Source organism: Theropithecus gelada, chromosome 9 (assembly GCF_003255815.1).
Source record: "Theropithecus gelada isolate Dixy chromosome 9, Tgel_1.0, whole genome shotgun sequence".
Lineage (NCBI taxonomy): Eukaryota > Metazoa > Chordata > Mammalia > Primates > Cercopithecidae > Theropithecus > Theropithecus gelada.
The window spans coordinates 64,845,865-64,873,543 of NC_037677.1; the positions used below are offsets into that span (position 1 = coordinate 64,845,865).

A 27,679-nucleotide genomic window follows, 5' to 3' on the forward strand; every position below is an offset into this window, starting at 1 on the left:
CCACGTTGGACTCCCAAAATGCTGGGCTTACAGCCATGTGCCACTGTGCTGGCCACAAACTCATCTTTAAGATCTACCCAGAATTCTTTTTTTTTGTTTGTTTTAGACAGTTTTGCTCTTGTTGCCCAGGCTAGAGTGCAGTGGCACCATCTTGGCTCACCGCAACCTCCATATCCCAAGTTCAAGCGATTCTCCTGCCTCAGCCTCCCAAGTAGCTGGGATTACAGGCATGTGCCACCACGCCCAGCTAATTTGTATTTTTAGTAGAGATAGGGTTTCATTATGTTGGTTAGGCTGGTGTCAAACTCCTGACCTCAGGTGACCCACCCACCTCGGCCTCCCAAAGTGCTGGGATTACAGGCATGAACCACCACGCCCGGCCAGATCTACAAAGAATTCTCCTGTTTGGCTATACCACCATTTACCTGCTAAATCCCCTATATGGTCATATAGGTTGTTTCTCAATTGTCTTTCTTGATAACACTCTTCTTCTATAAGTATTACCTGAGACAGTCAAGGATACAACTTCACATTGCTTGGCGTGGGAGTCAGGACTCCATTTAAGTACCATTAGTTCACTGTGAGATGACCAGGGTCTACACTTGAAGCCAGCCTGCCCCTATGATGGGTGTTTCTCTGCATGTGTTTACAGTCCTACCTGGTTCTCATTCTCTAAGGTTCTGGTTGTATTTTGTATATTCATGTATTCACTGGCTCATTGAATGTACCCAGCCCTGTGCTGGCTACTACTGAAAAGTGTATGTAGTCTGATAATATAATCTTACCCTCAAAGAAGAGAAAAATCAGAAAAAGCAAAGAAAAAGTAGAGAATCAGGTGGAGTCTCAAGATATTGCCCAGGCTGGTCTCGAACACCTGGCCTCAAGCAATCCTGTTTCAAGCGACCATACCCAGTCAAATTTATAACTTTTCAATTTGAGAAAGATATCTGTAAACTGTATATGTTAGAAATAAAATTCCAAGCTAGGTGTGGTGGCTCATGCCTATAATTTCAGCACTTTGGGAGGCAGAGGCAGGAAGACTGCCTAAGGTCAGGAGTTCGAGATGAGCTTGGACAATATAGCGAGACTCCATCTCTACTAAAAATTGAAAAAAAAAAAAATTAGCTGGGCATTGGGGCACGTGTGCCTGTAGTCCCAGCTACTAGGGAGGCTGTGGCAGGAGGAGCGCTTGACCCTAGGAGGTCAAAGGTGCAATGAGCTAAGATTGCACCACTGCACTCCAGCCTGGACAATAGGGCAAGACCTTGTCTCAAACAAAAAAAGAAAAAAAAAGGCCAGGCACTGTGGCTCATGCTTGTAATCTTAGCACTTTGGGAGGCCAAGGACAGTGGATCACTTGAGGTCAGGAGTTCCAGACCAGCCTGGGGTGAAACCCCATCTCTACTAAAAATACAAAAATTAGCTGGGCATGGTGGCACATGCCTGTAATCCCAGCTACTTGTGAGGCTGAGGCAGGAGAATCACTTGAACCCGGGAGGTGGAGGTTGCAGTGAGCCACTGCACTCCAGCCTGGGCAACAGAGCAAGACTCTATCTCCCAAAAAAAAAAAAAAAACACAACATTTAAGAATCAGGTAGGATCCTTTTTCATACAAAAAAGCATACTTCCAGGTTTATTTATTTGAGCCCAAGAGGTTGAGGCTGCAGTAAGCTAAGATTGTGCCACTGTACTCCAGCTTAAGCAACAGAGTCCTTTCTGGGGTGGGGGGCGGGAAAGTATATAAGATGAATCATACTTGAATTTAAATCTTTAGGCATTCTGTTTTTATGGTGGGTAGCAGACTCAGGACAAAAGGCACTGCTTTTAAGGTTAGGAATTATAATTATTATTACTATTATTATTTTGAGACGGAGTATCACTCTGTCGCCCAGGCTGGTGTGCAGTGGCACAATCTCGGCTCGCTGCAAGCTCCACCTTCCAGGTTCACACCATTCTCCTGCCTCAGCCTCCCGAGTAGCTGGGACTACAGGTGCCCGCCACCACACATGGGTAATTTTTTGTATTTTTAGTAGAGACGGGGTTTCACCGTGTTAGCCAGGATGGTCTCGAACTCCTGACCTCGTGATCCGCCCGCCTCGGCCTCCCAAAGTGCTGGGATTACAGGTATGAGCCACCGTGCCCAGCCGTTTATTCTTTACTGTAATGAATGCTGGTAATGTAACTTTTAAAAGCTTTTCTTAATGTTTCTCAAAAGATAATATAAATCAAGGACCAAGAAAAAGAGGTCCAATTACTTCTGTCTGTAAACTGCATAGATTAAAATATTCATCTTCTGTATCTTCCCTATCTTATAACCAATATAAGTTAGTTACTTGCCTTCAAAATAACTCAGAAAAAAGCAAATTGTGATACACCATATGATGGAATATTATTAAAAGTTTAAAAACAATAATGATAAAGAATTTTTAATGACGTGGGAAGATGTGCATGATGTGTTATGTGAACAAAGCATGGTTAAATTGTATACAAGTATATGCCGATCATATTTTTGAAACTACAGAAGAAAATAGGTTTTTTTTGTTTGTTTTTTTGATACGGAGTCTCGCTCCGTCACCCAGGCTGGAGTGCGGTGGTGCAATCTCGGCTTACTGCAAGCTCCGCCTCTCTGCTTCCCGGGTTCATGCCATTCTCCTGCCTCAGCCTCCTGAGCGGCTGGGACTACAGGCGCCCGCCACAATGCCCGGCTAATTTTTTGTATTTTTAGTAGAGACGGGGTTTCACCATGTTAGCCAGGATGGTCTCCATCTCCTGACCTCGTGATCCGCCTGCCTCAGCCTCCCAAAGTGCTGGGATTACAGGTGTGAGCCACTGCGCCCGGCCGATGTCAAGAGTCTTAACACCAATTCACGTATACTTTTCTAACTTCTTATAATTCAAAAACTTGCAAAAAACTTGCAAGAATAGCACAAGGAAATCCCACATAACCTTTACCCAGATTCAACACAAGTTTTATATTCTGCCCCATCTGCTTTATCATCTTCCCTCTATATAGACATGGGCAAGCATATATATACTTTTTTCTACAACAAAGAGTAAGTTGGAGATATGATGCTCCATTACCCCTAAACATTTCACATGTATTTCCTAAGAAAACAGTCTCTGCCGGGCGCGGTGGCTCACACCTGTAATCCCAGCACTTTGGGAGGCCAAGGCGGGTGGATCACTTGAGGTCAGGAGTTAGAGACCAGCCTGGCCAACATACAAAAATTAGCAGGGCGTGGTGGCACGCACCTGTTCCAGCTACTCAGGAAGCTGAGGCTAGAGAATCGCTTCAACTCGGGAGGCAGAGGTTGCAGTAAGCTGAGATCATGCCACTGCACTCCACCTGGGTGACACAGGGAGACTCCATCTCAAAACAAACAACAACAACAACAAAAAAAACCAGGAAAGTTAACATTCCATGGTCTATATTCAAATTCTATCAATTGTTCCAATAGGGTCAGGCACAGTGGCTCATGCCTGTAATCCTAGCACTTTGGGAGGCTGAGGTGTGAGGATCAATTGAGCTCAGTAGATCGCGGCTGCAGCGAGCCATTATTACACCACTATGCTCCATGCTGGGCGACAGGAGACACTATCTTAAAAAAGAATTATTATTTTTTTTTTTGAGACGGAGTCTCGCTCTGTCACCCAGGCTGGAGCGCAGTGGTGTGACCTCGGCTCACTGCAAGCTCCGCCTCCTGGGTTCACGCCATTCTCCTGCCTCAGCCTCCCGAGTAGCTGGGACCACAGGCGCCCACCACCACGCCCAGCTAATTTTTTGTATTTTTAGTAGAGACAGGGTTTCACCGTGTTAGCCAGGATGGTCTCAATCTGCTGACCTCATGATCCACCTGCCTCAGCCTCCCAAAGTGCTGGGATTACAGGCGTGAGCCACCGCACCCAGCCAAAAAAGAATTTTTAAAAAAATGTGCTCCAATAATGTACTTTATAGTCTTTTCCTCTCCTGTCCAGGATTACATATCTCTTTAAAAGGTATCCGTTTTAATCTAGAACATTCCTCAATCATCACCTTTCTTCACCCTGATTTAAAAATACAGGACAGTTTATACACTGTACCTCAATTTGGTGTGTCTGATGGTTCATCACAGTTAGGCTCAGTTTATGCACTTTTGGAAAGAAGGCCACAAAAGTGTAGTTGTATCTATTTCAATGCATCATATTAGGAAGCACACGATGCCAGTTTGTCCCAATACTGATGATGTTAATTTTGGTCACTTGGTTAAGGTAATGTACCAAGTTTCTCTAATTTAAAGTTGTTATTCTTCCCTTTGCTATTAATGAGTAATTTGTGTGCAGATACTTGAGACTATATATATGTTTAAACTGAATGTAAAAAAAAAAAAAATCTACATACAAAACATACTCTCTGCTCCAACAAACGAGTCTCAAAGCTCATGCCTCAGTATACAATATTCTAGAGATGTCTCAAATAATGCTATCTTCAAAATTTATTTAAGGAATTATATTATTCTACACTGTTTAAGACAAACATATACTATCAATGTACTACACACCATTTATACATTCATTTTAAATCAGACACCAAATTATGTGTATATTATTGTTGCTGGATATTGTGATTATCCAAAATTAGTTTCCAACTGCTGCCAGTGGAAATCCAAGATTAGTTTGCAACTGCTGTCATAGTCCATATGCATACTGATGAAAGATGCTACAAAAATATTCCTTGCTTAAAGAACTAAACTATGAACTACTATAATTTTGGACTAAACATACACCTGTGTTCACTTTTGCAACAGGGAATAGATGCAGAGTTCACTGTAAGTGGCTTGTCAATAGTAGTAGCACCTCAAGCCAGTTTATTTACCACAGATTCAATTTCTAAAAAACAAATAAAAAGGTCTTATAAATGAAAGCAGAGAACAGTAAAAATTGACTTCTAAAATAATATCTCACTTTGGGATAATTAACAACTATCTTAATTACTAAATATCTCTTTACCTTAAATAGATAAGGTAAGAGGTTCTCTGCCTGTTGTGACAGAACCTATTTCATATTTATAGAAAAATATTCTCAGCAATACCTAAACAGTTTGACAAAGTTTTCATATGAAAACACAATACAGGGGCTGGGCACGGTGGCTCATGCCTGTAATCCCAGCACTTTGGGAGGCCCAGACATGTGAATCTCTTGAGTCCAGCAGTTCGAGACCAGCCAGGGCACAATGGCAAAACCCTGTCTCTACAAAAAAATATAAAAATTAGCTGGGCATGGTGGCACGTGCCTGTGGTCCAAGCTACTCAGGAAGCTGAGGTGGGAGGATCACTTGAGCCCAGAAGGTGGAGGTTGCAGTGAGCCGAGATTGTACACTACAGCCTGGGTAACCGAGCAAGACTCTCTCTCAAAAAAGGGTTAAAAAAAGAACAAAACCATTCCTTCTTAAAGCTGCCGTCTGGAAACTGTATAAATTGTTTTTGTTTTTTGAGACGAAGTCTCACTCTGTTGCCCGGGCTAGAATGCATGCAGTGGCGCGATCTCGGCTCACTACAAACTCTGCCTCCCAGGTTCAAGCGATTCCCCTGCCTCAACCTCTCCAGTAGCTGGGACTACTGGTGTCCACCACCACACCTGGCTAATTTTTGTATTTTTAGTAGAGATAGGGGTCTCACCATGTTGGCCAGGCTGGTCTTGACCTCAAGTGATCCGCCCGCCTTGGCCTCCCAAACTGCTGGGATTACAGGCGTGAGCCACTGTGCCCGGCCAAAACTGTATAAATTAAAGGAGAAAAGTCCTCTCTTCAAAGTGAGTTTTACTTTTTGTACTTCATTATAAATTTGGATTGCAAGTCAAGATCAAAACTTAAAAACAAACCTGTAAACAAACAAGAATTTTAATATTTTGAGGGTTTTTTGCCTTTTAAAAAATGTCCTGGTTAAGGAATTGTAACTTATGAACCCCTCTCAAAAAAAATCCCCAGATAAATCGCTAGTAAAAATGCTCACAATTCCAAAAAAACAACTATACTTCAATACTTTTTTTTTTTTTTTTTTTTTTTTGAGACGGAGTCTCGCTGTGTCACTCAGGCTGGAGTGCAGTGGCCGGATCTCAGCTCACTGCAAGCTCCGCCTTCCGGGTTCACGCCATTCTCCTGCCTCAGCCTCCCGAGTAGCTGGGACTACAGGCGCCTGCCACCTCGCCCGGCTAAGTTTTTTTTGTATTTTTTAGTAGAGACGGGGTTTCACTGTGTTAGCCAGGATGGTCTCGATCTCCTGACCTCGTGATCCGCCCGTCTCGGCCTCCCAAAGTGCTGGGATTACAGGCTTGAGCCACCGCGCCCGGCCCGTAGCTATCGTTGCAAAACATTATCAATGGAATTAATTCCACTGAATTATATACTTTAAAACTGTTACAAGGAAAATTTGATGTAATATATATTTGACCACAATTTTTTTAAAAAAGAATGAAGTGTTGACCAGGCACAATGGCTCACGCCTGTAATCCCAGCACTTTGGGAGGCCAAGGCAGGCACATCACAAGGTCAGGAGTTTGAGACCAGCCTCGTCAACATGGTGAAACCCCGTCTCTACTAAAAATACAAAAATTAGCTGGGCACGGTGGCAGATGCCTGTAATCCCAGCTACTCCGAAGGCTGAGGCAAGAGAATTGATTGAACCCAGGAGGCAGAGGCTGCAGTGAGCCCATATTGCACCACTGCACTCCAGCCTGGGAGACAGAGCGAGACTCCATCTCGAATGAATGAATGAAAAAATGAATAAAAATAAAAAAGAATGAAAATGAATGAATAAAAATAGAAAAGAATGAAGTATGTGTACATACTACGACATGATGAACCTTGAACACATTATGGTAGGTAAAAGGAGCCAGACACAAAAGGTCACACAGTACATACCATTTATATGAAATGTCCAGAATCAACAAATTCAGAAAGAAAGAAAGGAGATTTGTAAATTAGTGGTTCTCAGGTAGTGACTGCTAGTGGTATGGGATTTCTTTTTGGGGTAGTGAAAATGTTCTGGAATTACGTTTTGATAATGGTTGCTCAACTCTGCAAATATAGTAAAAATCACTAACTATACACTCTAATAGGTGAATTTTATGGCATGTGAATTATAATTCAATGAGGCTATTAAAAAAAAGAAAAGAAAAAAGTACATGCCACAAATAGGCCAACAGAACAGAACAAAGTTCTGAACAGGTTCACACAATCTCTGATTTATGACAAAGGTGGTATATTACAGTGCAGCAGGAGAAAGGATGGCTTCTTCAATATACGTCCTGGGTTCATTAGCTATCCATACAGAAGAAAAATAAATTTGACCTATCTCACACCACAGACTGATTTATGACAAAGGTGGTATGACAGTGCAGTGGAAAAGGATGGCTTTTTTAGTATACATCCTGGGTTCATTAGTATCCATACAGAAGAAGAAAAATAAACTTGACTCCTATGTCACCACCACAGACAAACTGAAAACCAATTCCAAGCAAAACAAGGATCTAAATGTGAAGTATAAAAATAAAATTTAGGCCAGGTGTGGTGGCTCATGCCTGTAATCCCTGAACTTTGGGAAGCTGAGATGGGTGGATCAGCTGAGGTAATGAGTTCGTGAGCAGCCTGGTCAATATGGTGAAACCCTGTTTCTACTAAAAATATAAAAATTAGCTGGGTGTGGTGGTGGGTGCCTGTAATCTCAGCTACTCAGGAGGCTGAGGCAGGAGAAAAGCTTGAACCCGGCAGGTGGAAGTTGTAGTGAGCCGAGACTGTGCCACTGCCCTCCAGCCTGAGCAATAAGAGCAAAACTCCGTCTCAAAAATAAATTAATTAATTAATTAATTAACATTTATAGGAGAAAAAAAAAACAGGAGAATATTTTTGTGTCCAAGGGGTAGGCAAAGATTTTTTAAACTAGATATGAAAAGCATAAACAAAAATGAAACATTAAATACCTACTGTTATTAAAATTAAGGACTGTTTATCATGATACCATGAAGAGACTACAAAGTCAAACCAGAAAGTAAAAGATATTTACAATACATATATAGACAAATGACTCCATACTAGATATATAAAAGACCTTTATCAAGAATATACAAAAAATCCTACACATCAGTAAGAGAAAAAGAGTCAACTAGATAGAAAAATGAGCAAAACTTGGAACCAACCAAGATAGTAGGTAAATGGATAAACAAACTTTGGTACATCCATACAATGGAATATGATTTGGCACTAAAATTAAATGAGCAATCAAGTCACAAAGATATATGGAGAAACTTTAAAAGAATATTGCTAAATGAAATAAACCAAACTAAAAAGGCTACATTCTATATGATTCCAACTACATGACATTCTAGAAAAGACAAAATTATAAAGACAGTGAAAAGATCAGTAGTTGCCAGAGACAGTGGATGGCGGTGGTAGTGCAGGTGCCAGAGCGGCATGACTAGGTGAATGAAACACAGGGAATTTTTAGGGTGGTTAGACTATTCTATATGATATCACAATGATGGATACATGACATTATGCATTTATCAAAACCCAGAGAATGTACAACAGAGTAAACCCTAATGTAAACTATGGACTTTAGTTAATAATAATGTAATCATGGTTCAACAATTTTAACAAATGTATCACACTAATGCAAGATCAGTAACAGTGAATCTACGTGGGGCTAGGGTGAGGAAGAAGGAAGTACATAGAACTCTACTTTCTGCTCAATTTTTTGAAAATCTAGAATTGCTCTTAAAAGTTTTTTTTTTTTTTGAAATGACTTGGCTTTCTTCCCTTTTCTTCTTGTTCTTCCTCCCTTTACTTTCTCACTCTCTACTTTGCAGATCTTTTCCTAACTCATAGCTTCTGTTTACTAAAAGCTTAAGTTACTTTGGCTTCATATTCTCTGTCTTAACTCATTCCTACGTTTTTTTCTATTGCCACCTGGCTTTTGTTTCCCCAAATTCAAATCTCTGAGAGAAACATTTGCCCTATATACTTCCTGTTTGCCAGAGCTTTTTGTACCTGATCATCCATCTTGTAGTTTCTGATTAGCTTTTCAATCTTTTTATCTCCTATTAGTCTCCTTTTTTTTTTTGAGATGGAGTCTAGCTCTGTTGCCCAGGCTGGAGTGCAGTGGCGCAATCTCGGCTCACTGCAAGCTCCGCCTCCCAGGTTCACACCATTCTCCTGCCTCAGCCTCCCAAGTAGCAGGGCCTCCAGGCGCCCGTCACCACGCCTGGCTAATTTTTTGTATTTTTAGTAGAGATGGGGTTTCACCATGTTAGCCAGGATGGTCTCGATCTCCTGACCTCGTGATCTGCCTGCCTCGGCCTCCCAAAGTGCTGGGATTACAGGGTGAGCCACCGTGCCTGGCCTCCTGTTATTCTTCTTTAAGTGGTGATTTAATCATCTTTTTGGAACTAGTATTCTGATATTTTTATTTTATAACCCACTAATTCTTTTTTGTTTTTTTGTGTGTGTGTGCTTTTTTTGGGTTTTGGTTTTTTGGGGTTTTTTTGAGACAGGGTCTCACTTTGTTTGTTTGTTTGAGATGGAGTCTCACTTTGACGCCCAGGCTGGAGTACAATGGCATGCCATCTCGGCTCACTGCAACCTCTGCCTCCCGGGTTCAAGTGATTCTCCTGTTTCAGCCTCCCGAATAGCTGGGACTATAGGCGCACGCCACCATGCCTAGCTAATTTTTGTATTTTTAGTAGAGACGGGGTGTCATCATGTTGGCCAGGCTGGTCTCGAACTCCTGACCTCAAGTGATCTGCCCACCTCCGCTTCCCAAAGTGCTGGGATTACAAGCATGAACCGCTGCATCTGGCCTGACAGGGTCTCACTTTGTCGCCCATGCTGGTTTCCTAGGCTCAAGCAATCCTCCCACCTCACCTACCAAAGTGCTGGGATTACAGGCAAGAGCCACCATGCCAGCTTCAACCCACTAATTATTTGTTTGTTTGTTTGAGATGGAGTCTCACTCCGACACCCAGGTTGGAGCATGGTGGTGTGATCTCGGCTCACTGCAACTTCTGCCTCCCAGGTTCAAGCAGTTCTCCTGCCTCAGCCTCCCGAGTAGCTGGGACTACAGGCCTGCGCCACCGTGCCCAACTACTTTTTGTATTTTTAGTAGAGACGGGGTTTCACCATGTTGGCCAGACTGGTCTCGAACTTCTGACCTCGTGATCCACCCACCTTGGCCTTCCAAAGTGCTGAGATTACAGGCGTGAGCCACTGTACCCGGCCAACCCACTAATTCTTAAAAGTGCTATGTGATGTATCCTTTTATCGTGTGAATAAACCTTTTATTGAAATATTAAAAAAGAGTACATGAGTTGTAAGTATATAGTTCAGTGAATTTTACAAAATGAAGTCACCCATGTGCCTACAACCCAGATCAAGAAACAGAACAGCACCAGCACTACAGGAGCCTTCCTTGTGACCCTTCCAAAGCATTAGTCCTCCTTCCCCCAAAGGTAAGCTCTACCCTGGCTGCTATCATGACTGATTTGTTTTGTCCGTTTTTGAACTTACTTCATATAAATGGAGTAATTCGGTATGTCATGCATCTCTAATATCTGGCTCCTTTCACTCAGATTGTAAGATTCATCCAGGTTGTGTGAAATGATAGTTTTGTTCCTTCTCACTGGTGAATAGATTTCATTGTATAAATATACCGCAATCTATCTATTCCACTTCTGTGGGATGTTTAGGTTATTTTCAGTTTGGGCTGCTATGAGCAGTGCTGCTACAAACTTCTTACGTGTGTCTTTTGATGCTCAGATGTTTGCATTTCTCTTGAATATGTACCTAGGAGTGGAACTGCTAGATACAGATAATGCAAACCAGTTTTCTATTTGGTTATGTAAGAATCTGAGGCTGGACACAGTGACACACGCCTGTCATTCCAGCACTTTGGAAGGCAGAGGCAGGAGGATCACTTGAGCCCAGAAGTTTGAGATTAACCTGGGAAACATGGGGAGACCCCAACTCTATAAAAATAAAATATTAGCTGAGTATGGTGGTGTTTGCCTGTTGTCTGAGCTACTTGGAAGGCTGAGGTGAGAGGATTGCCTGAGCTCGAGAGGTCAAGGCTACAACGAGCCATGATCACGTCACTACACTCCAGTTTGGGTGACACAGCAAGACCCTGTCTCAAAAAAATTAAATTTAATTTGAAAAATAAAAGAAAGCAATCTGGGTGATAAAGACTCAAAACCAAGGTTTCTTGAACAATAACTAAAGGAAATAGCATATTTAGCTTTGAGAAGACTTAGGATAAACAAGACAGTGATGTGGAAGATGTTTAAAGAGAACTCTTATTTAGAAAGAGATTAGATTTATTTTACGTATCTCTAAAAAGCAGAGTGGATAGTGTTAACAGAACAGCAGAATCCCCACACTCCGAAAAGTAGGCATACAGAAGCTCACCTTAGAAATATTACAAAAGGAATTTATTCCTGCTGTGGGCGAGATGTCAGACCCCCAAGATCCAACATAATATCTAATATATGAAGGATTTTCATGCAGAGCATCCTACAGTGCAAAGCCAAGTTTGGAAACCAATGATCCAGTCCAACCTCCTAAACTTACAGGTGAAATCCAGGAAATTAAATGACTGTCCAGAGCTACCTACCAAGACAGCAGTAAAATTAAGGCTAGATCTTCCAATGCCAGCCCAGTGATCTTTTTATATACTAGGACATTACAAAAATCCTAGATTGGTGTGGCAAGATTTGTTCTTAGTGACACATGCTTGGTTGTATACAACCCGTTGTTTCCTCTTCTTTCCTTCAAGCTTTCTTTTCAGTATGTTCATTGATCATCTATTTAATAATCTAGAGATATGTCAGGAATCAATATTAAGTTTACCTGAAACAAACTTTCTGCCCCATTTTATAAGTAAGGGCTTTTCTTATATTCTAGAACCTCTCCCATTTTCCACAATTACTAAAGGACTCCTAGCAGAGATTTGGTGACCAGTTTTGCAAAATTCTTTCAGTATTATCGCACAGCATTTGTCTGGTATGGTCACCAGGATGTCTGAAAACTAGTTAGTTTATTTTTAATCTCCTTAACCATAACAAGGCTTTCATTCTGTTTTAATTTTTAATGATCCTACCTTTCCCAATTTAAATCTTTTTTTTTTTTTTTTGGATGGGAGGGGGGGAAGCTTTCTTTTGCACTTGTTATATTAAGGTAAGTGTGCCAAATGAGCATATTATTTTCTTATTCATCTTATTCTAAATATGAGGTTTAAAATGTCTTTCTTAGCTTTAAAAGCCTCAAGCTCATTCTCAAGATAGTCTTTTTGAGGTTATTACTACAAATCCATACCACTTTTTTCATTTTCTTTCTTTTTTTTGAGACGGTGTCTCGCTCTGTCACCCAGGCTGAAGTGCAGTGGCGCGATCTCGACTCACTGCAAGCTCCGCCTCCCAGGTTCACACCATTCTCCTGCCTCAGCCTCCCGAGTAGCTGGGACTACAGGTGCCCACCACCATGCCCGGCTAATTTTTTGTATTTTCAGTAGAGATGGGGTTTCACCGTGTTAGCTAGGATGGTCTTGATGTCCTGACCTCGTGATCCACCCACCTCGGCCTCCCAAAGTGCTGGGATTACAGGCGTGAGCCACCGCACCCGGCCTCATTTTCTTTAGTTATCCTAATTTTACTGAACACAAGATAATCTTTAAAATAATCCTCGGCCAGGCACAGTGGCTCACGCCTATAATCCCAGCACTTTGGGAGGTCAAGGTTGGGGAATCACTTGAGTCCAGGAGTTCGAGACCAGACTGGGCAACACAGCAAGACCCTATCTCTAAAATAAATAAATAAATAAATAAAAATTAGCCAGGCAGGGTGGTTCACATGTCTGTGGTCCCAGCTACTTGGGAGGCTGAGGTGGGAGGATTACTTGGGCCCCCAGGGGGATGGGGCTGCAGTGAGCCATAATCATGACACTGCACTCAGCCTGGGCAACACAGTGAGACCCTACTTCAAAAAAAAAAAAAAAAAAAAGGCCTGGCACGATGGCTCACGCCTGTAATCCCAGCATTTTGGGAGGCCAAGGCGGGCAGATCATGAGGTCAAGAGATCGAGACCATCCTGGCCAACACAGTGAAACCCCGTCTCCACTAAAAATACAAAAAATTAGCCGAGTGTGGTGGCATGCGCCTGTAGTCCCAGCTACTCAGGAGGCTGAGGCAGGAGAATCACTTGAACCCGAGAGGCAGAGGCTGCAGTGAGCAGAGATTGCGCCACTGCACTCCAGGCTGGCAACAGAGCAAGACTCCGTCTCAAAAAAAAAAAAAAAAAAAAGGAATCATTGTGAAGAACTTAAGAAGGAATACCTGGGTCATGGTGAGTACTCAATAAATATTGTTATTATAGCAAACCTCTTTTCATGTGAATGAATACAGGTCTATATCATCACATTAATAATGGACCTAGGCACTTAATGGTTATTACCATAATTAGGTTTTTTAATGTCTGGACGTTTAAGTGGCTTTCAATTTGTGAATATTATAAACAGTGCAATGAACAAAGTTGATTATTATAGGATAAAATCTGATCAGAAGAATTTGCGGATCAAAATAATATTAATATAGGCACTGCTCAAATATTTCCAGCTGTATACATTCTGAGCGCATGGTATGATGCACCCTACCTTCTTGTGGTTGGGTGATGTACGAATGAGACTGCTTCTAGAGACAATAAATTTGATCAAAAATGTTCTTTGTTACTTCTAGGACAGGGCATTTTAATGGCTTGTGAGAGACTCTGCAGAGATTTCTCTCCCTCAGCCATGATGAGTGTGATGTTCCAGAGTGGCTGCTCCATCACTGAGCACGACACAGAACAAGGCCCTCAGCTAACTCACAAGGAACATGTTGCCTGGGCAAGAAAGAAGCCACTGCCACTGTTGTTTTTAAGTCACTGAGTTTTGGGGTTGTCTATTACATAGTAATAATCCAGCCTATTCTGGCTACTATAAATGATATCCACTTTTGAAGATTTTGATACATATTGCTAAACTGCCAGAATGGTTACACACGGCCTTTTAAAATCTCAGATCAATTTCTGGGAAGATGGCAACATAGTCTTTGAATCTCTCCAGATCCTCACATAAAAACAGATGGACCAACTAGACAGCAAAACCAAAAAAAATCTAAGGATCTAATTTACCACAGAAAAAGATAAAGTATTCCCACAATCCCAAAACATAATGTGTAGGGACAAACCAGGTTAATATCCACAAAACCTGCATGATACTAATGTTGTGTGAGAGGAATCCAAGAAAGCAACGGAGTGTCTGATGGACCTAAGAACCCCCAAACCACTCATATATATTCACTAGAAAGCATGGCGTCAATCTGAGAATAAGAGCTAAAGCTGGAAGGGGTTTTGCACAATCCAATAATGTAAGAACACTCAAAACTGACCAGCCAGGCCTCCTGTCTAGGATAGCTGGTTAGAAAAACTATCCTAAACCAAACCATCAAAAGTTCAGGAAGGGCCAGGCACGGCGGTTCACACCTGTAATGCCAGCACTTTGGGAGGCTGAGACAGGTGGATCGCCTGAGCTCGGGAGCTCGAAACTAGGCTGGGCAACATGGTGAAACCCCATATATACCCCAAAATACCAAAATAAATAAATAAATAAATAGTTGGGTGTGGTAGTGTGCCCCTGTGGCCCCAGCTGCGCAGGAGGCAGAGGTGGGAAGATCACTTTAGCCTGGGAGACGGAGGTTGCAGTGAGCTGAAATCGCGCCACAGCACTCCAACATGGGTGACAGAGTGAGATACCCCTCATGAAAAAAAAAGTTCAGAAGGTTGGGGGCAGTTGCTCACATCTCAGCACTTTGGGTGGCCAGGATGGGAGGATCACTTGAGCTCAGGAGTTTGAGACCAGCCTGGGCAACATAGCAAGACCCTGTCTCTACAAAAATATGTATTTTTTAATTAGCTAGGCATGGTAGCACATGCCTGTGGTCCCAGCTACTTACTTGGAAGGCTGAGGTGGGAGGATCGCTTGGCCTTGGAGGTCAAGACCGCAGTGAGCGTGGTCATGCCACTGCATTCCAGCCTGGGCAACAGAGCAAGATCTTATCTCAAAAAAAAATTTTTTGGGGGAAAACTAATTTCACATAAAAATTAGCAACATAAATATATCAAGGTCAAATCCCATGCAAAGTTATTTTAAGGAAAAAAGAGAAGGAACAGAATGGCATTTCTACAGACAAGACAGATCAAAACTGTAATTTATTTCAAAACAGGCTATACAATATTAAGAAAATGATACAATACATGAAAGAAAATCTTAGGCTAGGGTGAGAAAAATCAGAAAAGAATTAGAAGAAAAAATCATTTTAGAAATAAAGGTTAAGCAGAAGGAATACAAGAGCAAAAAAGCACACTCAAACAAGACTCAACAATATTGATATTAAGAGAAGAAAACCAAAGCAAAGGAATGGAATAAATACTAATTAATAACGGCTGTAATTCAAGAAAACTTTCCTCAAATGAAAAAACTGTCAACAATACCCTATGCCAGAAGACAATGGAGTAACAATAGATTTAAAACACTCAAGAAGGCCAGGCATGGTGGATCACACCTGTAATCCCAGCACTCTGGCAGGCCAAGGCAGGTGGATCACAAGGTCAGGAGTTTGAGACCAGCCTGGTCAATATAGTGAAACCCCATCTCTACTAAAAATAAAAAAATGAGCCAAGCATAGTGGTGGGCACCTGTAGTCCCAGCTACTCGGGAGGCTGAAGCAGGAGAATCGCTTGAACCCAGGAGGCAGAGGTTGCAGTGAGCTGAGATCACGCCACCGCACTCCAGCCTGGGCAACAGAGCAAGACTCTGTCTCAAAAACAATAAATAAATACAAAATAAATAAAATACTCAAGAAAATGTAAGCCAAGATTATTCAGAAAAACTAACTTTCAAGTACAAAGGACACAAAAAAGCCATTACCAATATGCAAAAACTTAGGCCTTATTGTTCACATGAGCATTTCCTGAGGAATCTATTACACTCTAGTAACTAGACAATAAGCTTCAGACAGTGAAACAAATAAAGAGACAAAGATATAAGGACTGGTGGTGCACATTATATGAAGAGTTATTTATAAAACCAAGACTAAGTGAGGGCTGAAAGGAAGCACATAAAGTATATAATTACTATACACTCTGACAATGTACTGACTATGGTACATTTAAGAAATGTGAGTAAAATAGAGCAAATGCTAAATTTTTTTTAACTAACTTCATAATCATATTGGTAGTGGTAATATTAGTATCGTTATTCTGAGACTATTATGTATATAATGTGGCGTAAAGACAATGAGTAAATTATGCGATATGTTAATTACATCTTCCCCTTTGACTCTGAAAATCAGTATTTTTGATGCAGAAGAAAGGAGATACACATGTAACATAAGAGGTTAAGTAAAAACTTCTAATTCTCAAATTGAATTAGAAATGACAATATGATTCCTGAGGTATTTTATCTTAAATAATCTACACAAATAAAAATACATGTATTTATTAAATCTATATTTTAAAAACCCTCCCCATCTATCCACTGAGCAGCCTAGAAATAATGTCCAACACAGTAGCAATGAGCCATCTTTGCATGCAACTATGGCCTTGAAACATATGGCTGAGTGCAAGTATGAAGCAGAAACATAAAAGACCCTTAAACATCTTGTCATACCAGTTAGCAAGAAAGCCACCAAAAACTCCCAGGGTTTTTGGCAGTTTATTAAAAACTTAAACATATTTAACATAAGACAGCAATTCCACTCGTAGGTACATGCTCAAGAGAAAGGAAAACATAGGTCCACACAAAACTGCTACACAAATGTTCACACCAGCATTAGTCACAACAGCAAAAAAAATACAAACATCCCAAATACCCACCAACTGGTGAATGCATAAACAAGAATGTGGTATAGCCATAAAATGGAATACTATTCATCAATGATATACTAACAACAAATGCTACAGTATTGATGAATCTCAAATACATTATACTAAGTGAAAGAAACAAAACAGGAAAAGACCACATAATTCCATTTATATGAAATGTCCAGAATAGGCAAATTCATAGAAACAGAGATCAGTGGTTGTCAGAGACTGGAAGGAGGGGAAATGGAGAATGACTGCTAATGGTACAGCATTTTAAAAAATTTCTGGAGTAATGAAAATGTTCTGGAATTAGTGGTGATGGTTGTACAACTCTAAATTTACTAAAAATTTTAAGCACACTTAAAATAGGTGAATTTTTATGGGGTGTGTGTGTGTATATATATCCCAATACGCCTTTAAAAAAAGAAAGATCCTAGGGCCTCCAAGTCCAAAAGACATAAGAGTCAATACAAATGTGGTAGGCAGAATTCTAAGATAGCCCTCAATATTACTATCCCATGGTGTGCACATCTGTATAATCCTCTTGAGTGTGGGTGAGTCCAGTGAATGTGACAGGATACCACTCCTGTGATGAGGTTACTAATCAGTTGATTTTTTTAGTTCATTAAAAGGGAGATTATCCTAGCTGGAACTGATCAAACCAGGTAAGCTCTTTAAAAGAAGATGAATGTCAGAGCGATGTTCTCCTCCTGGCCTTGAAGATAACACAAACTGAGAGAAAGGGGCCACTCAGTAAAGATCTGAGGGCAGGCCGGGCGTGGTGGCTCAAGCCTGTAATCCCAGCACTTTGGGAGGCCGAGACGGGTGGATCACGAGGTCAGGAGATCGAGACCATCCTGGCTAACACGGTGAAACCCCGTCTCTATTAAGAAATACAAAAAACTAGCCGGGCAAGGTGGCGGGCGCCTGTAGTCCCAGCTACTCGGGAGGCTGAGGCAGGAGAATGGCGTGAACCCGGGAGGCGGAGCTTGCAGTGAGCTGAGATCCGGCCACTGCACTCCAGCCTGGGCGACAGAGCGAGACTCCGTCTCAAAAAAAAAAAAAAAAAAAAAAAAAGATCTGAGGGCAACCTCTAGGAGCAGACAGCCAACTGCACAAGAAACAAGGGTATCAGTAATAGCACTACAAGGAAATTTCTGCCAAAAACCAGTAAGCCTGGAAGAGAATCCTGAACTTCAGACGAGACTGCAACCTTGGATTGATTTTAACCTGGTAAGTCCCTGAGCATAGGACCCATCTAACCCATACCTGGACTTCTAACTCACAAAAATCCTAAGACATAAATTTGTTATTTTAGGCTGCTAAGTTTGTGGTAATTTGTTACACAGGATTGTACAACTGGAGCTTCAATAGGGCAATATTTATAAACATCAAGTATGTTTAAATCATGAGTTTATAAATGTTATTGAGAAATAAAACTAATAGTTTACACCTTTGCAGGATAAGGAATCAAGTTATTATTTTTTAAAACAGGTCAAAGGCCGGGTGCGGTGGCTCACACCTGTAATCCCAGCACTTTGGGGAGCTGAGGCAGGCGGATACCAAGGTCAGGAGTTCAAGACCAGCCTGACGAACATGGTGAAACACCATCTCTACTAAAAATACAAAAATTAGCTGGGCATGGTGGCACATGCCTGTAATCCCAGCTACTTGGGAGGCTGAGGCAGGAGAATCACTTGAATCCGGCAGATGGAGGTTGCAGTGAACTGAGATCACACCACTGCACTCCAGCCTGGGCAACAGAGTGAGGCTCCGTCTCTAAATAAATAAATAGCCAAAAAAGGAAAAAGGTCAAGCATTCTTTTTTCTATATGAGCTGTACCACTAGGTCACAAGAGATAGATAACATCTCTTTATAAATGTATTGCATCTAATAAGTAAAAACAAAATGACAGAATTTAAAGTATCACCATTCTGCAACTCCCAGTGAGTTAAATCAACCTAGGTACTGAGTATCAACAGTTGCAAAAAAGAAAAAAGACAAGCTGGGTGCGGTGGCTCACACCTGTAATCCCAGCACTTTGGGAGGCCGAGGCAGGTGGATCACGAGGTCAGGAGTTCGAGACCAGCCTGACCCAACATAGTAAAACCCCCTCTCTACTAAAAATAAAAATACAAAAATTAGCTGGGTGTGGTGGCGCATGCCTGTAATCCCAGCTACTCAGGAGGCTGAAGCAGGTGACACAGCAAGACGAAGAATCAAAGATCTTCAAAGATCTTGATCAAAGCAGAAGCAAACTTGAGTCTGATTCAAGCCTCTGGACCTACCTGCCAACTTAAACGTAATAACTACCAGGAATACACAAACATAGAGAACTCTACAATTCAAATGATCAAAGTGTTCTTGAACAGATATTATAAGTTAAAGAAAGGTATAAAGAGGGAACCTGGGATTAAAAGAGATTTTAAAACCATATCAAATTTTTCTTAAATGAGCAAGACTAAACAAGAAACACAAGAAAGTGCTACTATAAAAGTCAGTACAGTGGTTACTTTTGAGGGGATGGGAGTGTGATGGAGACAGGACACATGGAGTAGCTGGCAAAGTACTACTTCTTGACTTGGATGATGATTATAAGAAAATATGCCTTATAATAATTTATTTTTGTTGTGATGGTTTTCTACATGTGTTTTGTTTTTCAATGAAAACATTTAAAATGAAAAAAATCTCAGACCAATGAACAGATTCAAGATACAGTAACTTTTGAACTGAAAATACTTACCTATAAGAGATCTTATCATTTTAAAAAATGCCATATATAGTTGATCAGGTCTACGTATGATTTCTAGCAATTCCAAAATGTAATTTTTATTTTTATTTTTATTTTTTTATTTTTTTTTGGAGACAGGGTCTTGCTCTGTCAACCAGGGTGGAGTGCAGTGGCACGATCTTAGCTCACTGCAGCCTCTGCTTCCCAAGTTCAAGCAATTCTCCTGCCTTAGACTCCAGAGTGGATGGGATTATAGGCGTGTGCCACCACATGAGACTAATTTTTGTATTTTTAGTAGAGACAGGGTTTCATCATGTTGGCCAGGCTGGTCTTGAACTCCTGACCTCAAGTGATTCGCCCGCCCTGGCCTCCCAAAGTGCTGGGATTACAGGTGTGAGCCACCTCACCCGGCCTCTAAAATGTAATTTTTTAAAAAATTATTTACTTAGTGTTAGAGACGGGATCTTGCTACATTGCCCAATCTGGTCTTGAACTCTTGGGCTCAAACGATCCTCCCTCCTCAGCCTCCCAAAGAGCTGGGATTACAGGCATTAGCCACCATACCTAGGATCAAAATGTAATTTGAACACCAACTATTCTTTTTAAAAAACACACTGGAGTAGCTTTATTTTTACCTTAAACATCCCCCCTTTCCTTTATCCCATAAACATCAGTCATGAACTTCAACTGGTCCAGGTGACATAAGATTACTTTCAACTAGACTGAGGCTATTCTCTACAAGACTTAAAAACAGTAAATAAACCAAATAAATGTTTAGTGAAAGCCTATTATGTAATCAACACCATCATGTATGTTATGGAGACTACAGAAGCACACTCTGATCCCCTGATCTTAAGGAGCTTACAAATTAGCAGGAGAGATAGTTACATGTCATATCTGTAAAAGAAATATCTGAGATATTAGGTTGTCTCTCCCTAGAAAGAAATCTAGATTGGTATTACTATACCCCCAGCCCATTAACAAGTCATTTCAATAGGCCAAACACTACTACTTTTACTCTTCTTTCATTTGACATGCTCCATCCTTTTGATGATTGTCTGCTCTTCTTTAGGCCTCTCTTTTTCTCCATTTTTTTTTTTTTTTTTTTTGACAGATACAGGGTCTCCCCATGTTGCCCAGGCTGGTCTCAAATTCCTGGGCTCAAGGGATCCTCCCTCCTCGGCCTCCCAAAGTGCTGGGATTAAAGGTGTGAGCCACTGCACTTGGCCTTTTTCTTTTCCCATCTTTTAAAAGGAAGAATACAAGTTAAGTTGAAAACCAAAAAATTCACTTCAGATTCAACACTAAGACCCCAATAGGTAACCTGGCAAAGGACCAGAAGAGAGAATGCAGTCCAAAAAAAAAAAATAACCTCAAATGGCTGGTAAATCTAAGTTCAATTTCTCTAGTAACTAAATAAATGCAAATTAAAATAATAAGATTGTTTCTGCCTATCAAAATAGCAAAGATTACAAAGTGATCATATTCAGTGCTGCCTTGAGTGAAAAAGACCCATAGGTGGACATGTAATTTAATGCAAATTCATTTTCCAAATTAATGTGTATTAAGATCCTTCAGATATTTCATGAATTGTGGCCTAGCAGCTCACTTTCAAGAATCTATTCTAAGGAAATAATCTTGTCCTACAGAAATTTAGAGAAAAATTTATATATACAGATGTCCATATTACCAAAGATATGAAGAAAGCCATCTGAAAAACAGAAACTGCTTAAATATCAAATAATAGAGGAAAAGGTATGCTTAATATATTACATATACATAAATATTAGAGGAAACATACCCAAATTTTAACAGTGAATTATTTCTATATGAAGAGACTATATATATTTTATTTCCAAAACTGCCTACCACATGAATATATTAACTGAACAAGGAGGGGAGAAAAATCCTAGTATTTTCTATTTTAAAAATTATTTCAAATGTTTTGTGGCTTGCTTTTGTCTATAATATTACCATTCTCCACTATCACTGACCACTAATAAGTATTGATCATATTCCCTAAAATATAAGAATAATCAGCCAGCTGTGGTGGCTCAAACCTGTAATCCCAGCACTTTTGTAGGCCTAGGTGGGTGGGTTGCTTGAGCCCAGAAGCTCAAGACCAACCTGGGCAACATGGAGAAACCCCATCTCTACAAAAAAACACAAAAATTAGCTGAGGTGGTGGTGTGTGCCTATAGTCCCAGTTACCACAGAGGATGAGGTGGGAGAATCACCTGAGTCCAGGAGTACAAGGCTGCAGTAAGCCATGATCACACCACTGCACTCCAGCTTGAGCAACAGAGTGAGACTCTATTTCAAAAACAACAACAACAAAAAAAAAACAAACAAAAAACCCCAAACAAAAAACCGTATACATTACTGGATAAAGAAAAAGAGAAAAAAGTGAAACCTTATAGAAGGCGTCATAAACATATCTGACCATGCATAGACACATCCCAAAAGTACTGAAGTACTCTACAGAGTAGCTAGAAATAAGATCAACAGACACAACAGTAGCAGTACAGAGAGTTACAAAGAATGTGAAAAAACCTTTAGAAACTTATACCAGAGAATTACTCTCAATCTCTAACCTAATGTTAAAGGGAAAACAAACTTTGGGCAAATTACAGCTCTGATCTGGAGAAACTGTCTGAAACTAGACAGAAGCACATAATCACAAACAGAAAAAAAAATTTTTTTTTTCATGAACCACACAGGAGACTTAAACAGAAAATTCTGCATGAAATTTAGAGGCTCTTCCCTTGAAACCCTTCCAGGGTAAGAATCGTTCCTTTGCAGGAAAGATTATGTTCTAATCAATCAAATATTCTAGCTGACCTTTGGGGAAAAAAAAATCTCTCTCCCTCACAAAATTATTCAAATTTAAGAAACAGCACAAACCACTTTGGTAACTAATTCTGATATCTTACAATTAGATAGTTTTGTCAAACAAAAGATTTACCTTTCCTGAAACAGATTCTCCATCATAGAAGAGATAGTGTTTTTCTACTTTGCCATCTTCAGTTTTCATTTCTGCCATTTTCCTGGTTTCCCCATCATTAAGAACAATATCGATCTCACAAATTGGACCAAAAAAGCCTCCAAGAAAACTCTGAAATAAAATGAAAATGGTCATAATTATCATGTTTAGTCAGACACTACATTTTATAATTTGAATTTAATTACCTATGACCTACAGCAGATCACTTGAGGTCAGGAGTTCGGGACAAGCCTGCCCAACGTGGTGAAACCCTGTCTGTAATACAAAAATTAGTCGGGCATGGTGGTGCATGCCTGCAGTCCGAGCTACTCGGGAGGCTGAGGCAGGAGAATCACTTGGATCCGGGAGGCAGAGGTTGCAGTGAGCCAAGATCGCACCACTGCACTCTAGCCTGGGCAACAGAGCAAGAATTTGTCTCAAAAAAAAAAAGAGCATTCATAACTGTTATTCATAATACCCCCAAATAGAAACATCCAAATATCAATCAACAGAAGAATAGATACACACATTTTAGTATATATTCATATAAATGGAAACACCAAACAGCAATAGAATTAGAAAAGATACAACTACACACAAGAATGAATCACATACACATAATGTTGACTGAAAGAGGTCAGACACAAAAGGAATACACAAAATGTATGTATAACTCCACTCACATAGTAAGTAAAAAACATGTAAGGTATATTACGGTATTACAAGTTAGGCAGTGACTGAAAGACAGCACAAAGGGAGCTTCTGGCTGCTAGTAATGTTCTGGCTGTTTTTTTAATCTGAGCATTTGAGACAGAGGCATTTCACTTGGTGAAAATTAATCAAGCTATACACCTATTCGTGTACTTTTCCATAGTTATTTTACTTCAATTGTTATTTTTTTTTGCAATTTTCCTAATGTTATTTTTATTTAGATGTCAACAGCTGAAAATAATAAAAGAAAACACTGAACTACAACAACCCTTTTGATTTATAATTAGTTTCTTACCTAATACAGGTGTGCCTCATTTTTATAATTGATAAAATTCTGAAGTTATGTGTATGCCAATTTTTCAAACGTCAAACCCTAAAATGTAAAAAATGAAAAAGTCCCATAATTCATTTTTAAGCAAGAAAATTTTCCTGTAATTGGCCGGGGGTGGTGGCTCACGCCTGTAATCCCAGCACTTTGGGAGGCCAAGGCAGGTGGATCACCTGAGGTAGGAGTTCAAGACCAGCCTGACCAACATGGAGAAACCCCATCTCTACTAAAAATACAAAATCAGCCGGGTGTGGTGGCGCATGCCTGTAATCCCAGCTACTGGGGAGGCTGAGGCAGGAGAATCGCCTAAACTCGAGAAGTGGAGGTTGCGGTGAGCCGAGATCGTATTGTTATTTTAAACACAAACACACACACAATGTATTCTCTAATGTGGTCTACATATATCTGACACTATTCTTCTCTCCAGCCACTCAGCCTCCAACATTCAGAGTTCTTTCTTCAACAGTTGCAATTTGCTAGTGTTCTTCTTGTCTTAGAGCCAAGCAAAGTATTCTTAAACTAATTCACCCTTTGAGTTTCAGTTTGACTCCCTATCCATGAGACCTTCCTTGACTTCCTAATCAAAACTGGATTCTCCAAATTTCGGTTTCACAAGGCTTATTTATTTAGTACCTGACTCTCCTACTGAACTGTAAACTCCATGAGGCTCATGTAAGGCAGCGTATGGCATTTAGCAGAAGGCATTAAAATACCTGTTGAATGTTAATTTTGAACAAACACATACCATTCTAATAACAGAAAATAAATATACAAGAGAAATTAACTGAAATCTGGAACAGTTGATAACATTAGCCTTTCTGAGAAAATTAGCATTGGTACAGTAGCAAACTATGTCGATGGAATTTATATTAAACCTCAGTTCTGTCCCCACTTAGGAGAGTCATTACTTTGCTTTAAGTTAGCTTACTTCGTGGCTATATAGGGCACAAGGTGATACTATACTCAAATGAGATGATGTTTTCCTAAATCCTATATTAACAAAAGGGATAATTTTAAGAAACCAACTAAAAGAATTACCAGATTAGTACTTTTGACATATGCAGCAAATTTTCTTTTTAGGCCGGGCACAGTGGCTCGCGCCTGTAATCCCAGCACTTTGGGAGGCCAAGGCGGGCAAAGCGGGCAAATCACGAGGTCAGGAGTTCGAGAGCAGCCTGGCCAACATGGCCCGTCTCTACTAAAAATACAAAAAATTAACTGGGCGTAGCGGTGCACTCCTGAGGCAGGAGAATCGCTTGCACCCAGGAGGCGGAGGTTGCAGTGAGCTGAGATCACGCCACTGCACTCCAGCCCTGGCGACAGTGAGACTCCGTTTCAAAAAAAAAAAAAAAAACTTTCTTTTTGGCAAGATGTTTTAATCTTTTCTGGCAAAATTACAAATAACAAACTCAAACTTTAACCAGAAAACTAATTTTAATCAGAAAACTATTCTGAACTAATTTAGAAAAAAAGAGAATGGAAAGCATCAGTGATAGGTCACACACACTGTCCATTCCAAGGTAGCTTCCATACTCCAAACACTTCCTCAAAATGGTAAATTTTGAAATACTGTAGTACATTTTCTCCTAAGGGCTACAGAAATGAGAATGTATAGCAGCTCAAAATCAAGTAGTAATCAAATATGTGCTCAGCTAGCAGGGTAGAGGGGTTGTGTGGGAGGAGCAATCACGAAAGGGTAGAAGACAACATCTTCAAGTAGCAGTCTATTTTAGATGGAAAACAAAATTGGTTATATTGAAGGATAATGCTAATTGGCAGAGAGAGCAGTAAGAATGAGCTCTCCTTCCATATGACATCCACATTAACTCATTTGAGTTATAAAACAGCGACGGAGAAATTAAAATTAATTTCTTTTTTTTTTTTTTTTTGAGAGACAGTCTCACTCTGTTACCCAGACTGGAATGCAGTGGTATGATCTCAGGTGACTGCAACCTCCGCCTCCCGGGCTCAAGCAAGCCTCCCACCTCAGCCTTCCAAGTAGCTGGGACTACAGGTGCTCACCACCAAACCTGGCTCGTTTTCATATTTTTTGTAGAGACAGGGTTTCTGCCACATGGCCCAGGCCAGGCACAAACTCCTGGGCTCAAGTGATCCGCCCACCTCAGCCTCCCAAAGTGCTGGGATTACAGGCATGAGCCACCTTGCTTGGCCTTAAAATTAATTTTCTCATTCCTTCTGACACTTCCCAGAGCTACTTAAAAGAAAAATGCAATTTGAAAACTATAAAAATTGTTTTACAGAGAAAAGGAAATATTGTAACTTTTTTCCACATGCATATACTTAACACGCATAGAGTTCCACTTGGGATTTGAAAGCTGACATTAAAAGATCAAATCGCCAGGCATGGTGACTCATGCCCATAATCCCAGCACTTTGGGAGGCCGAGGCAGGCAGATCACGAGGTCAGGAGATCGAGACCATCCTGACTAACATGGTGAGACCCCATCTCTAATAAAAATAGAAAAAATTTGCTGAACATGTTGGCATGCACTTGTAGTTCCAGCTACTTGGGAGGCGGAGGCAGGAGAATCGCTTGAACCCAGGAGGCAGAAGTTGCAGTGAGCCAAGATCGTGCCACTGCACTCCAGCCTGGGCGACAGAGCAAGACTCCGTCTGGAAAAAATAAAATAAAATCACTGAAGTTAAAAAAAATGTTAATAGAACTAAAATTGCCACTAATTAAAATAGTATAAACCAAGTTCATTTTATAAAATTTCACAATTAACTAACAATGTAATTATCAACAATGTTTTGACACCATTCTTTAAATTTTTAAATTCCTAACCATTAAAAATATGTGAAAAACTGTGTGTTACCCTCTATTATTTTCTGGATGCAAGAAATATTTCACAATTAAAAAAAAAGTAGCCGGACACAGTGGCTCACACCTGTAATCCTAGCACTTTGGGAGACTGAAGCAGGAGGATCACTCAAGCCCAGAAGTTCGAGACCAGCCTGGTCAATATAGCTAGACCCCCCATATCTACAAAAATTTTTTAAATTAGCCCAGCCTAGTGGTGTGTGCCTGCAGTCCCAGCTACTTGGGAGGCTGAACCCAGGAGGTGGAGGCTGCAGTAAGCCACTCCTGACTGGGCAGCAGAGCAAGAGCTTGTCTCAAAAAAAAAAAAAAAAAAGATATTTTTCAATACAATCAAAACACTAAAATTGGAAGCAATCAAAAGGCATTTTTAAAAAGCCTGGTATAGCATATGCAAAAAAGTAATAGGTTGAATAATAAATTACTGCACTTTAACAAGTTATTCCATGAGAATACAGCATTGGGTTAACATTCAGCACATCAAAAATGAACTAGTTGGCCGAGCACAGTGGCTCACGCCTGTAATCCCAACACTTTGGGAGGCCAAGGCGGGCAGATCACTTGAGGTCAGGAGTTTGAGACCAGCCTTGCCAACACGGCAAAACCCATCTCCACTAAAAATAAAAAAAAAAAAAAAATTGGCCGGGTGTGGTGGCCCATTCCTGTAGTTCCAGCTACTCGGGAGGTGGAAGTTGCAGTGAGCCAAGATCACGCCACTGCACTCCAGCCTGGGCAACAGAGGGAGACTCCATCTCAAAAATAATAATAATAATAAAAGAACTAGTCTTACTAAAAAACACCTCCAGAAAATTGTGGATATCTTACATTTACAGGTAGAGAACAAAAAGAAAAAATAACTGAGGAAAAAAGCTTGTCTTTTAGAAAGAGTTGAAAGATCTCTACCCAAAGTCTTGCTTTCAAAGTTTTTTCCAAGACAACTTCTGTCATTTGAAATAGAGTAATGAAATTAAATTATTTTTCTAATTATTGTAAATCAAATTCTAATACTTTTGATATGTTAAAGAGGAAGTAAAATACAGAACTGTCAAACTGGTAAAGACTAGAAGGAAAGAGAATGAAATTTGTTGAGGGTTAGGATATGATGTAGATGGCAATTCAATTTTGAGATTTTTTTTTTTTGAGACGGAGTCTCACTCTGTCGCCAGGCA

General features: G+C 40.4%; 1 protein-coding gene across 1 annotated transcript in view; it reads right to left on the reverse strand.

Moving 5' to 3' along the window:
* The window catches only part of VPS26A (VPS26, retromer complex component A), a 49,155-nt gene that overhangs the window by 18,524 nt on the left and 2,952 nt on the right, over positions 1-27,679 (reverse strand). The window contains exon 3 of the mRNA XM_025397839.1: positions 22,615-22,764. Coding sequence (XP_025253624.1) covers positions 22,615-22,764 — 150 coding nt within the window. The remainder of the gene's footprint in view (positions 1-22,614; positions 22,765-27,679) is intronic.